General features: G+C 39.8%; 1 protein-coding gene across 5 annotated transcripts in view; it reads left to right on the forward strand.

Moving 5' to 3' along the window:
* col19a1 (collagen, type XIX, alpha 1) overlaps positions 1–17,773 on the forward strand; it is a 102,717-nt gene that overhangs the window by 40,497 nt on the left and 44,447 nt on the right. For all 5 annotated transcript variants that reach the window (XM_089011818.1, XM_089011822.1, XM_089011819.1 and 2 more), the window contains 4 exons: positions 5,241–5,285; positions 15,955–16,017; positions 16,092–16,136; positions 17,682–17,705. In XM_089011818.1, coding sequence (XP_088867944.1) covers positions 5,241–5,285; positions 15,955–16,017; positions 16,092–16,136; positions 17,682–17,705 — 177 coding nt within the window. The remainder of the gene's footprint in view (positions 1–5,240; positions 5,286–15,954; positions 16,018–16,091; positions 16,137–17,681; positions 17,706–17,773) is intronic.

Below are 17,773 nucleotides of genomic sequence, written 5' to 3' on the forward strand. Positions count from 1 at the left end.
GGCACTTGTGTGTGGAGTGCTTTACATATTACTAATTTAAAACAGATTATTTTCTTACATACAGTGTATATTAGGTGTTCAATTACCTGACATGTTTCGGCATATACTTCCGCCTTTGTCAGAGTGTTATTACTTTTTATGGGATGCTGTTTTTAGAGGGGCTCTGATGAATACATGTGGCCATGTGTTGATGTGTAATTTCCTCATAAAGATGTTCCTCTTTTACCTGATCTCCCCTCAATTCCACTCCTCCACAATTGCATCTTCTTTGCCCTTCTCTCTCTAACCCCTTATTTCCCCCCCTTTGCCTCCCTCATTCGAATCTACTGCTCTGACCTGAAGAAAGGCTTCACACTGTGAGTCTCAAATAATAATCACGCACGAGGATGTTGTCAAATTTATGGGACACCAAGTGTTGCATAGCAACAGAGATTGCAACTGGAAGTTGGGTGCGCAAGAAACAAGGCGTTGAGGAGAAAAGAGATGGAAAGATGACAAGAAAACCGGAGTGAGAGGCCCATATAAGAGGACTACAATTGTGATGGTGTATGCGCAGGGTATGGATTGAGTTAGAAATGTGATAAATTAAAGTTAACTTTGCTGAGAGGAAGGATTCTCACCGTGCGGCCTCACTTTGTGTTCTATTCTTAAGGTACATATTTAAATTACTATTGCCGTCATGTTGACATCTTGTATTATTAAAACATTTCTGCAAACACTGGGTCGCGTTACGTTGATGGAATGCAAAGCTTTTGTCATTTAACAATCCCCCCATGATGGCAAAGATTCTGCTGCATGAAGCAAGGTTTTTCTCTCTCATCTTTTTTTAATGTCATCCCACATTCTTTTATTTTCTGCAGCGAGAAAATCCTCTTCCAGTGTGGCGCTTATGCCTGATGGCTAGAGACAGCTTTGGACTGTTTTTCACCTCTGACACTTATGTGCACCCTGGGATTGAGGCTACGTCGCTTCACCAGCAAAAATATCAGACCTGTGCTCATGGGAGAGTGAGAGAAAAGTAGTAGTCTCTCACTCATGGGAGAGTGAGAGAAAAGTAGCTTTTTTTCTGGAGCAGATAACTTTGTGAATCCATTTTGAATTCTTTCTTTACCTTTTAATTGTGATACAGACTCTGGGATGGGTTGAAATGTAAGAATTATAACAATTAATTAAGTAGATAACGACAGACAGGATGAGGTGTCTGAACAAATGAAAAATGGTGACCTCCGACTCAAAACAGCGCGCATACAGGTGGCATACGCTGCCAAGAGGAGAGGTCTGACAACCACTGAAAGATGACGGGGAGTTGGAGATAATCATACAAAAGAAAGTTCCACACTGATATAAAATACACTATGACATAAATTGTTAGGGGAAAAGAACTATTGCACTATGACTTTTGAGCTCTGTTATCTCAGGCTTGAATACTTTTAACTATTTAATTTATTAATCCAAGAGAAGATTGTCAAAAAACGTTTTAGTGCAAGTGCTAACTCCTTTAGTCAGGTTTTCATTCTTTTTTTGTTGTGTATTTTTGAAGATGAAAAAAATACGCAGCACAGATATGGGATATTTTTGTCAAATATGAAATCATACATTTAAACCATTTATAAACATGTTTATTTAAATGGAATTTACTTTCTCCTCCCCCCCCAAAAAAAAAATGTTGAGCATGGTGACTGGACTACCACAATTGACTTTAATTATAATATGCAAAGCTCACGGTCAGTATGCACTTCGCCGGCTGGAAGCAATGTTAGGCAAATGTGTAGAAATGATTCCAAGAAGTGAATAATGCATGCCCTGCTTGGAATAATCACATATGAAATATTCATTAGCTAAATTACTTCACTTTGTAATCTCGTTGTGATGATGAAGAAAGGTGTGTAGCGGAGGTCAGGATGGTCAAAACCTTTGACAAAGGGAGCACTTTTTGCATTTATTTATCTGCAGTGGTCGCAGAAAATGAACATCTTGCAGACTATTTCTTTCTCAGGTTCATACTGTGTACTTTACATTACTGCAAATGATAATCAGAATCATCTTTATTGGCCAAGTGTTTAAAACACACATGGAATTTGTCTTTGGAAGAACACGCTGCACAAGTATCATCATAAAAACGACATGACAAATATGTATGGAGGACACTAATAAAGGCTAATCGAATCTAATCTATACATCCATCCATCCATTTTCTGTACCGCTTATTCCTCATTAAGGTCACGGGGGGTGCTGGAGCCTTTCTCAGATGTCTTCGGGCACGAGGTGGGGGTCACCCTGAATTGGGTGCCAATCGCAGGGCACACAAAGACGTACAACAGTCACTCTTACACTGAAACCGAGGGACACTTTGGAGTGGTCAATCTGCCTGCCATGCATGTTTTTGGAGTGTGGGAGGAAACCGGAGGACCCGGAGAAAACCCACGCGGGCCCGGGGAGAACATGCAAACTCCACACAGGGAGGCCGGACCGAGATGCAAACCGGCGACCTCTGCACTGTGAAGCCGGTGTACTAACCACTCGACTACCGGGCCACCCTAATCTAATCTAATCTAATCTAGTTTAATCTAATCTAATTCCTTAATGTAAATGAGCCCCAACTGAAACAATGTGCAAGGTATCAAGCGCTAGAGTGATGGTAGAATAAAATCTGATAATAATTGTACAGTTGGTGCAGTAAATCAGCGAACCATTTTAAAGTGATATACAGTATTTGTAATAAAACAAGTGTGCATTTTTTGAATTGGGATTCTTGTGTTTATATTTGAACACATTGAACAGGTTGCGCTTACCCTCGCTACCAAGGAAAATATTCTGTTCATTAAGACAGCATAAAAACAGAAATTTACAGAAGCCAATCATATTTATGACTTTAATTGCAACAGAAGTGCTGCACCTTTGCTATTTTTTAGATGTCCCTATTATCTGTAAAGTGCATAAACCCACATAGCTCAAAAAGATGAACACCCATGCAAACGGATGATTACTCAGTACAATTGACAGCTCTCATCGGATTCTAGTCTTTTGTCACTGTTGCTGTCACGCGTTCAGGACAAATTGCAAAGCAATTATTCAACGTACATTGAATCAGCGTGTTGCTTTTTGATTCTTTGTGTGTCGTCTTCTATCCAGCCATAAAAATATATACAAATGTGAAATACAGCATTAGTTATTAAAACTCATTCGCTGCCATTTTAAAATGTATTAGGGGAACTGAAAAGGGTTACGTGCAGCGCCATTCCCGAATTTGTTCGGGTTTAGATTTTTCTTACGGGGGTTGCCGATAAAGCGATGGTCAGACTTCTGGCAAAGTTTTTCCCTTCCACTAGGGGGCAGCATTTGCCTTTTGTCCATATTAGCACTTTGTAACAGCTTTTTAAAGTGCTATATAAATCAATATGTATTGTATTGTATTTTGTACATACACCCTCATTTCAATCTCAGATAACTGCAGATCCATATAACCTAGGAATTAACTCTTTTTTTCTGATAAAAAAGAGAGTGTAAGGTTACTAACGCTGTATTGAATGTTTATGTAGTCCTCACACTCAATACTGTATTCTGTGCGTCCTGCAATTTGAGTGAAAATGACAAAAACTCTGGCACTCGAGTGGAAACATATTTGCACATCATCTGGCAGTGAATGGGTTAAATATACATATAATCAGAATCAGAATCATCTTTATTGTCAAGTATGTAGAACACACAAGGAATTTGTTTCCGGTAGAACACGCTGCACTAGTATCGTCGTCAAAAAAAACTGCTAAGTGGCACTATACAGTTCCATTTTGGCTACTGTTGAAAGAGTTCAAAGAGTTAATGGCTATATCATATATATACTGTGATGTCACGAGAGGCTGTGTCCTGGAGGGCAAATACATACCCCTAAAATGGCTCCACCCAGAGAGAGTCTTGGCCCCACCTGGTGGAAGGCAGCAATTAAACCCACACACCTGCAGCTGATCAGGGCTTGATTGGAAAGCAGGGCTCTTAAGGCAGAGAGCCTCTGAGTGTGGAGCTTGCGGAAAGACAAGCTCGATTGCTGTGCTCTGTGGAGAAGTTGATTGCTGCGTGGAACTCATTGCCAGTTGGGACCACACGACTAGACACTGGATTTGAACCTAGCTAAGGTGGCTAGGCTACATGACGAGGACGTCAAGAGGGGTGAGGCCTAGAGACTCTTGTAAAGAACTCCGTCTTCAGTTTTACCTCAGAAGAGACTTTATTTGGATTTAAGTAGCAGAAGAGACTTTATTTGGATTTAAGTAGCAGAAGAGACTTTATTTGGATTTACGTATCAGAAGAGTCTTTATTTTGATAAGTATTGGAAGAGACACTATTCAAACCTTTGTTGCTTGTGAATTCCCCCTGGAACCCTTGATTAAAACCTTTTGTTTGTATCCAAACCTGTCGTCCATTGCACTTCTTGTCCCGTCCCGCTGAGAGCTAGCCTCTCATGATATCACAATACATATATATCATATAATATAAATATAATATATGAAAGTGTATTTCAGAAAATGGGGTGGGGATTAATCAAGGGTACACTCGGATTTTGGTTGCAGGCAGCCATTTGTCAATAACTGTCCTTGCCGTAAAATTAAAGATACTCTTAGAATGAGAGTGACAGTGCCATTTACTGTCATGGGTGTGCAATTAAACATGATTCTCCTACGGCCAAAATAATAAAATGTTCCCTTGGGTCACACCCACCCCACTATTTGATCATTGCAAATATTGCTGAGTCAGGGATGCTCTCCTAGTTGAGATCCTTCTTCCAAGAGTGTTACCCAACAGTCGCTTCTCTCACATCCATTCTTTAGATCCCACTCGGTTACTTTATTTTGCTTGAGAAAGCAATACATCTCATGAAGACGTCAGTGTTTGAAGTCATGCATACTTTCAAGGAGTCAAAGCTTTTTGTAAAACGATCACTTCTCACTGACCTTGCTTGTCAATACTGGCCAGCTCTGTGGCTTGGCTGGCTCTCTGCTTTGATTGATGCACGAGGGACACGCACAGCTGGAAGAAAAGACAGTGAACCAGTGGAGGGAACAAAGACTTGCAGGCCACACGGGGTGCAGCAATTAAGCTGCTTTCTTGTTGTTAATTAAAAGCAAATTAGAGAGTGTGACAGGAGTTGCTGTCAAGCCTTATTTGCTGGCAGCACGTGTACAGAGTAACACCTGTTGTTTCATCTTCACTTTCTCATCACAATCTCCTTTATTTGTCTTCCTTAGGGACGCCGTGGAAAGACTGGGAAACCTGGAGCTGAAGGCAAGCCTGTGAGTGATACTCAATAACTTACATTACTAAATATAAGAACACGATTAAAGACATGATGTCCGTAGCTACAATTTTTTGTAATGTATAATATATCATCATGCATGTTAGCAGCACTTGAAGATTAATTCCAATCACAAACAGCTCACGGGCTTTTATCCTGTTAGGAGTCAAATGTAATTCAACTCTGAAAATCTTCTTGCACATCAAAAAAAAAAAAAGACGGTCGGCAAATATTACATGCAGAATTCATTTTTAAAAAAGATGGAAAAAATTCCACTGGAAGCTTGACCACATAATCATTTATCATTCAACTTTTGGTTCATTATTCATTTATGTTTAGGCATTAGGTCTATAAATAGTTGCTCACTAACATATTGAAATGCAGACGTTTGACTACAAATCAATGATTTCTGCAACTTTGTTTTTTTTAATACCTTTGAAATATTTCAAATCAGACCAAAGTTAAATAAATATTTGACAAAGCTCGTATTCATGAGAAGACTAAAACCTGAAAGCATGCTCCATTTCTTTGTGTTACAGTCTTTTCCTTCTCACACCAAACCAATTCAAATTTCTGTTTGTATGTTTGCTTCATCATGTGCACACTTGAAGCTACAGTAATTGGATGTGTGTAAAGGAGGTTGCTTGTCAGACTCTTCACTGCTCTGATGTCAAGACAAACAGGAGCGCTATATTGCTCCACTGCTTTGGGTGTCCAATTATTTTCATACACTATTGCCCTGATTGCACTCCTGATCTGGATCAAGGGCTTTTCTTACTTTATTAAGTACAAGAATCTAGAGAGATACCGTTCTGCTTCGATCACTGTTATGCTCTATAGGTTCAATTATCTTTTGTATAATTGAGCCACTCACTGTTAAATGTCTCCCACAAGACTCATTGTAAGCCTTGACTCCTTAATAACTCATAAAGTTGTAGGATGCAAAGTCGAAAGAGAAAAGAAAGACAAGGCTGCAGACGGTGTGACATTTCTAAATGTCAAGTTCTTGACAATACTCTTAGCATGTGCCAGCTTTTCCCCCATCCCATGGGAAGGACATTTATGACTCACCTGTTTTTTGGATCTCTGGGCCAAATGTATCTATTCAAAACACCCAACAGGCCGTCATTCGCTCTTGTCCTTTGGTAGCAGAAGAACGCTGGCAGCCGAGGAGGAACGGATACTTTTCAATGTCATATTAGAGGAGTCACACCATGACAGGAGAGTCTGTAAACACAGCACAATAAATAAAGACATAAAAATGATTCATAGACTTCAGTGCAATCAAGTGTCTTTAGTTTTTGGACTGCCAAGAAATGTATTTTCAAGTGACATGTACCCAGTATCACAAATGCTGTTCATGACTGTGTATGTAAAACAACCCACATGTGCTCATACATCATTGTAAAAACTACAGTGGGGCATTGGCTTACTAACTTAATTGGTTCCCAGACCGAGTGTGTAAGGCAAAAAGTGTCTCCCAAAAATTACTTTCCCAGAGGAAACCATTAATATGAGAATAATCCGTTCCCAGGCCTCCATAAAATATAATTTTCAACTAAAACTTGCCTTAAAAATAAAAACAATATACCTTATTCTATGGATAATAAATTGGATTGGATATGCCTTTATTAGTCTCACAGTGGAGAAATTTACATTTCACAGCAGCAATGTGTAAATGTGCTATTGTATTGTAATGAATGAAATACACTGCATGTACAATAAAGTTGTTTTATTTACCTTTGTGATGGTCATTGATGGCTTGATGGAATGGGGTTCAGACTTCTCTTCCTGTGTCATGAAATTCCGGTTAGGCATCTTTTTCCAAAAAAAGGCCGGTCTCATCTGCATTAAATACTTGCTGAGGTACGTAGTATTCTTCTTTCACCATTTCGAGGAATGATCCCTTGTAGGCTTCGGCAGCTTTACTGTCAGAACTGGCTGTCTCACCATGATGAGTAATGATCTGTTGCTCTCTATAAAATAATCAATAAACGGCGAAGTTCCAGTTTGCCGCATGACGATATCAGAGTGAATTTGCCGTGCAACACACGCACCTTTAATAGCTTCTCTGTTGCGAAGGATGGTAGCAATGGTGGACTTAGCATATCCATACTGGGCCCCTAAATCAGACAAACGCACACCTTGTTCGTGTTTTTCAATGATCTCCTTTTCTCCTCGACTGTAATTTATTCTTGTGTCTTCTTCGGCTGAACACGAGCCTATGGTAGGGTCTTTTTCGGTCCCATAACAGTAAAAGTATCTGTAAAAAAATCCTTGGAGATTGACGTGTGCACTCTCCGCCAGCCGTGATGGGGCGGCGCTCCGTGTGTATCCCAAAAAGTAGTGCTTAATCCAAGATTTAATTTTCATAAATGTAACGTTCGTAAACCGAAGATGTCGTAAGGCAAGGTGTTTCTAAACCGAGGCCCCACTGTAAATACATACATACATACATACATACATACATACATACATACATACATACATACATACATACATACATACATACATACATACATACATACGCATGCATGTATGCATACATGCATACATTCATACATACAAAAATAAATACATTATTGAATAGTATAATGACTAAATAAATAAATATTGGGCATGTTTACTATTTAGTTGGCCTGTAGTGAATTTTCCACACATTACTTGAAATTAAGGTAACATTATCATTGCTCCACTGGTTGTGGAGTAATGTGTTTGCTTGGTTTAATGGATTGTGCACCTACAGTGATCTATACTTAGACCATTGGTGCATTTGCTCTAGTTTGATTTACAACGGCTGCCTTTTTATGTGTGCACTACATTATATGAGTTCCCACTTGAACTATGTCGTGTAAATCTTAGTCGAGACCCCAAAAATTGCATTCTATCATAATCCCGAAACCTTAAAACGTCGGCTAAAAATTGCAGTCGGCTGTCCGCATTTTGGCTATAAATAATTTGAGCACTCAATGTTAAGATTTGACTTAATTCCAAGCAAATATGATACTCGACAATAATGGCATCATATTACAGTACATGTCATAAGCCACACTTTGTTTTTACTTCTAAAAAGGAGTGAAATACTTTATTTGCTTCCCTTTTTAATTGAAAGAGAAAATGTCAAGTTAGTGTTTGTTACTAAACTTTCACTAGAATTGGAATGTGCCATATATCGGTGAACTGACTTCCTGTTAGCAGACCAGCTCTGACCTGCATTTAACGCGTGAGCATGTGTGTGTGTGTTTGTGTGTGTGTGTGTGTGTGTGTGTGTGTGTGTGTGTGTGTGTGTGTGTGTGCGTGCGCGTGCGCTTGTGTGTGTGTGTGTCATTTTAAATGTTTGAGTGCTTAAAAACCAACATTCACAAGACATCAATTCTACGCAAAGAAGTTCCCAGCAGGGTCGCTGTGCCCACGCCTCACTATAGTGTAGGTCGTGTTAGTTTCAGTTCCTACTCAGTTATAGTGTGACAGTGCGTGTCAGTGCCCGTGTGTCCTTATATCCTTATACCTGCTCTGTGGTCAACGAGCTAGCAGTGTGTGATTAGCTTTCTACACGAATAGCTGCAGGCTCCAGGTTCTTCGTGACCACAAACAGGATTTCTCACAAGTCACACTCAATATAATGACTTACCATGTTTGATCACAAGTCGTTTAAGATATCAAAATCTGTCATGACTAACCTGTCTAGCTCAGTCAACTGTATGAATGCCCAGAAGAAAACCTCCTTTGACGTTGACATGCAATTCTGTATTCACTGGAAGAAGCTAATATCTCATCATAGATGTCAGGTTTGAGCACAGTGTAACTTATCTGTGCATCGTAGATCTCAATGTAGCCCTCCCGCAGCGTCACCCAATGTGACTCACCACTCGCTCTCAAAAGAGACATATAGTCATTAGGTACAACACCTTTTCAAAAAGTCTCCGCAATCATTTTCATGAGGCCCAGAGGTGCTGTAGCTCACAGAGGCGCATAACATTTGTGGTGTAAAACATCCCTAGGCATGGATCTCACAAGGCCTCCCATGGGAACAGTTGCTGCCCCTTTCTCCTCCATTGCCAGCACTCATCCACCTGCTAAACACCTCCAACGGCCAACTTGTGATGAAGCCAAGAGTGAAAATTAGGAGGCAAACCTCTTGACTGCACTGTTGATTTTGCATATTGACATGCCGTGGACCAGGTTGCATCTCTGGGTCGTTTCCTTTACTCTTTGCCAAGAGGAAAGGTGAGGATAATCTGTCTGACCTTGACAAGAAAGTCGTATGCATGAGAACACACTTAATATGCCTCAAAATGGCAGGCCACGGCTGCAGTTATTTCAGGTGTTAGGTTTGGGAATTTATCGTGATCGAAAACCGATACAGTGCACTGCAGTGGGAATAATGTCACTGTCACCCGGTTCCGCTCTCAACCTAGGAAAGGGCAATCCAGAGCACGTTTTTGCTCTATTTTCTTGCAACACCATAGATAATGGGCTACCACATTGGTAAACCCTGATGAAACTTAATATGATCTGTGGTTTGGGACAGGTGCAATATTGTTTTGTTATGCACAGTATACCGTATTTTCCCCAATGAATTGTGTATTTTCAATTTGTTCCCATATAGAAGGTGTGCCGCCGTATAGGGCGCACCTTCAATGAATGAAAAACGTTTTCCAAATATATATAAATATATACAAGTTTTAGAAATACTGTATAAGGCACACCACATTATGAGGCACTACAGTAGAGGCTGGGATTACCCACCATTTCTTCTCTAGGGGGAAATGGAATTGGTGGCCATGGACAGTCATTGCCAGTTTCCTGTTGCCTGTTGTGGCTCAATATTACTTCACATATAAGGCGAACCCATGTATAAGGTGCAGGGTCATCTTTTCAAGAAAATCAAGGCTTTCTAGGTGCATATAATACACCGTAAAATATATGAATATATATATATATATATATATATATATATATATATATATATATATATATATATATATATATGGGTGTGTGTGTTTGACAATGGCCATGTGCATGTGTGTTGTTGCTGCTCACCATGGGCCAATGAGTGCTCAAATGCATGGAAAACTAGAGGACACATTGGTCACCATGCAAAAATGACAGTCATCTGTCACTGTCCTCTGCTGTGAAATGACGCGAAATATGCAATATGATGCTTTGCCTTTGAGAGGCACGCAATTTTAGTACAGGAGGCCATAAGACGTTTAAGTCATCAGTGGAATGTGCGCACTGACCGATTTGACAGTGTCACGCCCTGACCTCTAATGTCTCCACATAGAACGCTTACATTTCATGAAGATGCAGTTGCTGGGAGAATAGGCACGGGCCCAAAAGTGCACAGCTGACTTAAGCATCCGGAAAATACGTACAAATTGTTTGTATCGGGACATTAGTGGCAGACGGCCTTTGTGCAATACACCCCTCGAATCCACCAGTGGCTTCTGAATTTTGCAACCCATAGCCAATATTGGTTAATCACAGTTACCGTTTAAGCTGACGTCATTCCTTGTCCCGGCTCTGACAAATAATGGGAATTCATAAATGTGGCAATTCCTGCACTTACATTTTACTGCTTACTTAAATCAAGCAAACTGTGGATGTGTCATTTTGTAAAATCGTCATACTGCTTTTTTCAAACATTTTTGATGACATTCGTTTACATCGAGAGAATAACATGACAATCCAACTTACTTAATGGAATGGAATGCAATTGGTACGATCAAACATGATAGGGAGAGTAATTAACATTAATAGGGGAAGGTTTCTCTGGCGGCATTAATAGGTTCAGGTTTTGCCCATTCATTATTTCACGCTGGCTAAGCTTGTACATCGTGATTGGATTGGATTGGATTGGATATGCCTTTATTAGTCTCACAGTGGAGAAATTTACATTTCACAGCAGCAAAGTGATGAAAGGACAAAGCATAGAAAGAGGACTGCATCATGTTAATGCCTCTGCACCACACGTTGTGAATTTTTAAATCTAAAAAACACACTTCCACACTTCCAGTATCAAGACATTATTTGTTTCGAAAAGACAGTGTTTTCGTGATTCAGTCGCCTGTATCTCTTGACTTAACAAACAAGCCCTGGAGGGAAGTTGCACATATAGATGATGCGTTTGTGGATATGAATCGCACCAGGAGTTTTTGCTGACAGAGAAGTATCCACAAAAACGCAATCCAGCCAAAAAAACAAGGTCAAGCAGTCAGTTGGGTCTGACAGGCAATGTCACATCCAACTATATCAGTTCAAAAGGTACCGTAAAGTTTTGTCAGTGAGATACTGTGGTAGAGGGTAAATGCAAGATAACTGTTATACTTACTGGAAATAGAGAAGGAAAGTTGAGAAATGGTGTGAAGAAGACAGAAGTGGAGGAAAAATTGGGGTCACCTACTGCATGATGAGCGTCTCACTTGGTCTAACTAAATAGAATGGTGCCCCAGGGGCACACTTGATTTTTACATTTTGGGAACATATCTGTAATTGTTTTGACCTTGCAAAAGTTCCAACTTTTACAGTGCCTTGGAGTTCTGGATTTGCCCCGATGGGGGAAATTATCATGGATCAAACTTGGGCTGTTAAAAAAAATATTTGAATGAGTCTTGAGGTATTATGTCCAATTCCAATGCTTAGCACAAAGCATATGGAGAAAAATCTGCGAACACATTCCAAACAGAGCTTTGCGCAAGGATTCTTTTTTTAAAATTCTTGATATTTGTTTGAAAAGAATTGATTTAAAAAGTGAGAGAGAGATAACTCAAGGCTTGTATTGAGATCTAGACAGATGGTGTTCTTGGCAAACAAGAACAACTCCATATTTGCAGGGGAAATGTCCAGACTTGATACTTTTTTAAACAGTCAAAGAAGCGCTTACGTCCAAATGTCAATATTGGTTTTAATAATTGTCTTTTGTAGTTGGACATGCAATGGGGATGTGTAAATTGGGTTTTTAGAGTTATTTTGAGTCCATGATTTGCTTTTGAATTGAGTCCCGTTTCAAATCTGTCTGCTTTGTGATATAAGGAGAGCCAAAGGCAGTTTTTATTTCATATATTCCAAATGCAATTTAAAATTTGAATGAAATAAAGTCTGAACTTGATTTCATCAATATTAAAGATTCGAAGAAACAATGGCATAAACAATTTGACTTGCTCGATAAATTGTATTTGTGAACATTCCTGACTAACGATTGGCCTATTACACCCACTCCCCCCGGTATCACCTCATCAGCATAACGACCCTCATCAGCATTGCGAAAGTTGCCTAACCTGTTTTGCCTGAGCAGGCTATTGTATGAACGATCCAAATTGAACCTCACACCACCAGACCGGTTTAATGAAGGATTTTGTTGTTTTATAAGAATCGCCTCTTTTACCCCCCTTTCAAACCATCTATGTTCTTTCGCTAAGATTTTAACCTCATTGTCGTCAAATGAGTGGTTAGTAGCTTTTAGGTGCAAATGTACTGCCGATTGAGGCCCACTAGTATTATCCCTGCGATGTTGATAAAGTCTTTTTTTGAGAATTTGTTGAGTCTCCCCAATGTACTGCTCTTTACAATTTTCATTCTTACAATGTATGGAATAAACTACATTACTTTGTTTTTCATTTGGTAGCCTATCTTTTGGATGCACTAATTTTTGCCTTAACGTGTTTATCGGTTTGAAATAAGTAGGAATTTTATGTTGCCAAAGGACTCTTTGTAATTTTTCCGAAACTCCTGCAATGTACGGTACTGCTACTCCTCTCCTTTTCGAATCTTGAGAATTATTGGTTTCGTTCGCTATTCTTTCTTTCTGACATTTGTTGAATGACCACTGAGGGTACCCACAGTTAGTGAGTGCTCTCCTGATATGTTTTGACTCCTTTTCTCTACCTTCAGTGCTAGTTGGTATTAGTTTAGCCCTATGCTGGAGGGTTCTGATAACTCCTAGTTTATGTTGTAAAGGGTGGTTAGAGTCAAAAAGTAAGTATTGGTCAGTGTGCGTAGCCTTCCTAAAGACTTCTGTTTTTAGCGCTCTGTCCTCTTTTATAATTACTTTACAATCCAAGAAGGCTAGTTGGTTCTCTTGAATGTCCTCACGAGTAAATTTAATGTTGAAGTCTACAGAGTTGAGATGATCTGTGAAGGATTGAATTTCTTGTTTCTTAATTATGACAAAAGTATCGTCCACATATCTAAACCAGTGTCTAGGTTTTGTCCCTGGGAAGGATGTGAGGGCCTGTTTCTCCATCTCTTCCATGTAAAGATTAGCAAATTGCTCAGATCTGCAATAATAACAAATTCTCAAAAAAAGACTTTATCAACATCGCAGGGATAATACTAGTGGGCCTCAATCGGCAGTACATTTGCACCTAAAAGCTACTAACCACTCATTTGACGACAATGAGGTTAAAATCTTAGCGAAAGAACATAGATGGTTTGAAAGGGGGGTAAAAGAGGCGATTCTTATAAAACAACAAAATCCTTCATTAAACCGGTCTGGTGGTGTGAGGTTCAATTTGGATCGTTCATACAATAGCCTGCTCAGGCAAAACAGGTTAGGCAACTTTCGCAATGCTGATGAGGGTCGTTATGCTGATGAGGTGATACCGGGGGGAGTGGGTGTAATAGGCCAATCGTTAGTCAGGAATGTAGGAACAATCAGTGGGGCCACAGGGGGGGGTCCCGCGCCTCCCCCAACCTGAGAGTAGGGACCTATCATAGCTGTGTCCGGCGCCACCAGGTCTGGACATTAGGGATATATAAATGGGGCCGATACGACCAGTCAGACTTTAGTTAATAATAATAATAATAATACATTATATTTTAAGTGCCTTTCAAAGCTCTCACGGATACTTTACAGTAACAGACAAGCATAGGTATTATAATAAATAAAATATAATCACAAATACAATGCAATAAATAAAATACAATTATAAATAGAAACAAGAGAGAGAGCTACACATAAAATGCAATTTTAAATAGGTGGGTTTAGAGATGGGACTTAAAGGTGGGAAGAGAATCCATGTTACGGATGTTGGGAGGAAGTGAGTTCCAATGTTTGGGGGTACAGCAGCTGAAGGCTCTGTCACCCATCGTAAACCGTTGTAATACTTTATCTTTTATTTTCAAGTACAGTATTATTGTATATTTATTTTTAAGTATTATATTATTAGATTAAGTCATAGTACTACATTTGTATCTTGGGTTCTATGCTCAAAATTTGCCAACCTCCACTTGCAAAACTGCTCTGAACAAAGTGTTTGATTGGCTTATGAGTGGACCACGTGATCCATGTGTGCATAACATTCAACCTGAATGATAAAAAAAGACGATCATTAATCTCCAGCCACTGTCCAACCTACAAATTGCCCTAATAAACATATTTGGGTAGAATAGCAATGCCCTCTAATACAAGAATTGTATAGTATGCTTCCTTTGCTTCTTGAGATAGATTGACATAATCAGTAAAGTGATTGTGCAAGAAAACAGGGGTAGGAGGTAGCATATGGTTAATAAAGCTTCACCAAATCCAATTAGTCCAGTTTTCACACAGTTACTTCACCTTTCCTAAAACTTTAATGTGACAATCCATCTGTTCATAAACATGAACTGTCTTTTCATTTAATTTAAAAAAAAACTGAGGAAACAGAGGCTATAACTAATTTAAAGAAAACTATCACAGCAGTTGTTAAAGGCATCTAGGGAGAGTTGAAGCATAACTTCGGCCCAGTATATCTACACATTACACATTATAACCTCACTCAGATGTTCTTGTATTTTAGTTTCTGTTTATCTACTTTGTAGCATATAAGCTGTTTATTGGTCGGGTGTCACCGTACCCAGAATGCAAAAATGTTGCTGATAATTCTCTCTGATCCGAGGGTGTTTGCAAGTTGGTAAAATATTAGGTCAAAAATTGTGTAAAATGTGTATAAGTAAGATGAGAGGCAATTCCCCCAGAGATCCAAACGTTTTCGCTGTTTATATTTTTATCACAGATGTATCTTACTTATCATTCCCTGCGCATCATGGCCAATGCGAAGGTACACTTGCTGTTTACTTTGACATTTTCCCCACATAAGTGACAGTGAAAGAAATCTGATTAAAATGCACCAAGGACAGCTCACCAGCAATCATTAAGTGCCATCTATTGGAAGACGGTGGAATGGAACATTGAAAAAGTGCTGCAATGCAACAGGAGCAGATGTTTTCCACCATCTTAGTGTTTCGCAGTTTCCATTTTAAATGATCAATTGAATTTACTGTGTTTGGATTCATGTTTTGTTTTTCTGATACCTTATTCACTGCATCTGTCTTTGGGTGATGTTTTGCTGTGATTTGTGTGTGTGTGTGTGTGTGTGTGTGTGTGTGTGTGTGTGTGTGTGTGTGTGTGTGTGTGTGTGTGTGTGTGTGTGTGTGTGTGTGTGTGTGTGTGTGTGTGTGTGTGTGTGTGTGCGTGTGTGCGTGTGTGTGTGTGTCTGTGTGCGTGTGCGTGTGTGTGTGTGCGCGTGTGTGTGTGCGTGTGTGTGTGTGTGTGTGTGTGTGTGTGTGTGTGTGTGTGTGTGTGTGTGTGTGTGTGTGTGTGTGTGTGTGCGCGCATGTGTGTGTGTGTTTGTGCTCACTCTTTTCCTCTCAGTCAGTGGGAACGATCTGTTCTTTTTCTCATGCAGGGAGAGAAGGGTGAGTCTAGCATCTCGGAAGAAAAGTGGGCAAAAGGAGACAGAGGAGACCCTGTAGGTATTTTGTTGCAGCAACATTTTAAATGCTGCCATGCCATTGAGTCATTTAGCAACACCTCCTCCCACAGGGTCAGCCAGGTGCCCGGGGGGCCGAAGGGATGAAAGGACAGAAAGTGAGTCAATGTCAAGTGCCAATACATGACTCTCCTCTCTGTTTGTGTCTGCTGTCACCGTGCCTGCGAGTGTGTGAGTTATTGTTAGTCTGTTTGGACCGCAAGGATATCTGAATGTCAGTCATCAACAGCTAATGAATTGGCAGCTCGGTTGCATTTTTCTCCACCTCTCAGCAGGACTATGCAACACAACACAAACTAACAGCAGGCAACTTGTACTTTTTGTACTATTTTGCAGTGAAATGTAGATAGGTCAGTCCAATGTGTTGCCACACAGACCTGTTTTAGTCACAAAGGAATATTTTCGATCTGCACTACACACTGAGTAGACAAAACAACCAAATGGAGTACCAATACAGAAGCTTGAAAATTCTACCTTGACAGAAATGCTCAGGAAGATTATTGTTATGATATGATAACGTGAGCTTCCATGTGACCAAAACTCTAGTATACTGTGAAAAGAAACCGTAAAATGTAAAATGCAGCTTCCTGTGAAGAAAGTTACAATTAATTCATAATACAGGAATGAAATATAGTAGTGTTTTTTTTCGTGTGGGTGTGTGCGCGGGGGGAAAAACACTACCCTTTTTTCTAGGGATGTCCCATTCCATTTTATGTTTCCTGGCTTTCATCGTTCTTCAAAAAATTGGCTTCCTCTCCGAGATTTGCATTTGATCCGAATCCAAATGTACTTTAAAAGCCCATAAAGCTTTGCTGGCTTAACACTTTCAAATTTAGAAGATTGTGGTAGCTTGGCGGTGAATGAATTCTCTGCGTGGTTATTTATATGTTGTCCATACTATATATAGACAGATAGATTGTCGCTGTGTTGTGAAAGCATGAAAGTAATAGCTTATAAATGACAAATGGGAGAAGGTAGGAAGGCTCCCAACGGCAATGCATCACCGTTAGAGCTCCCACCACGGCTATTACAAAAGGTTGTATGTGCTTTAAGAGTGCCACAATAACTACAGGGACTAGTGTGTGCATGACATGAAGACCAGTGATGAATGCGTTTTTGGCACTCACCTCATATCTATTGACTTCCACTTTATTTTCCATTTTGCTGTACCCCCTGTGTTGTTCCTTTAAAATATGTTAATGTGCTGTATCTGTGTGATGTGATTGCTAACATGTAACCTAGAAAGTACAAAACCAGATTCCAGTGAAGTTGGAATGCTTTGTACAATGTACATAAAAGTATAATACGGTGCATGCTTTCTAACCTTATATTTACACATCTGCACATGTGTGAAGGTACCATTATCGCTGAAATGAACCTTCAGGTTTTGAATAAACATATGTGCAATACATCCAAGCAATATCTTTTTGAGGGACATCTCGACTCATTTCACCAAAACCACATTCTGCATGCGTTGAAACAATGTGACACGGTGATAAAAAAAACAAGGGCAAGTCCACGTTTGGCCAGCCAGCAGTCCAAACCTGCCCCCTAAAATAGATGGTGCTTTATCAAGGGCAAACTGCATGACCTTGGAATATGCAAACAATGCTATGTGTCATTATTGTGTTTGAATCCTTTAGGGTGATGTTGGCCCCCCAGGTCCTGTAAGTATAAATTTATTAAGCACTTCCACACATTGATCTCTCTGCTGGGTGGCAAGTGATGTGCAAAG

The sequence above is a fragment of the Hippocampus bargibanti genome, linkage group LG13 (assembly GCF_051943395.1).
Source record: "Hippocampus bargibanti isolate YZ-2025 linkage group LG13, ASM5194339v1, whole genome shotgun sequence".
In the NCBI taxonomy this organism is placed as follows: Eukaryota; Metazoa; Chordata; class Actinopteri; order Syngnathiformes; family Syngnathidae; genus Hippocampus; species Hippocampus bargibanti.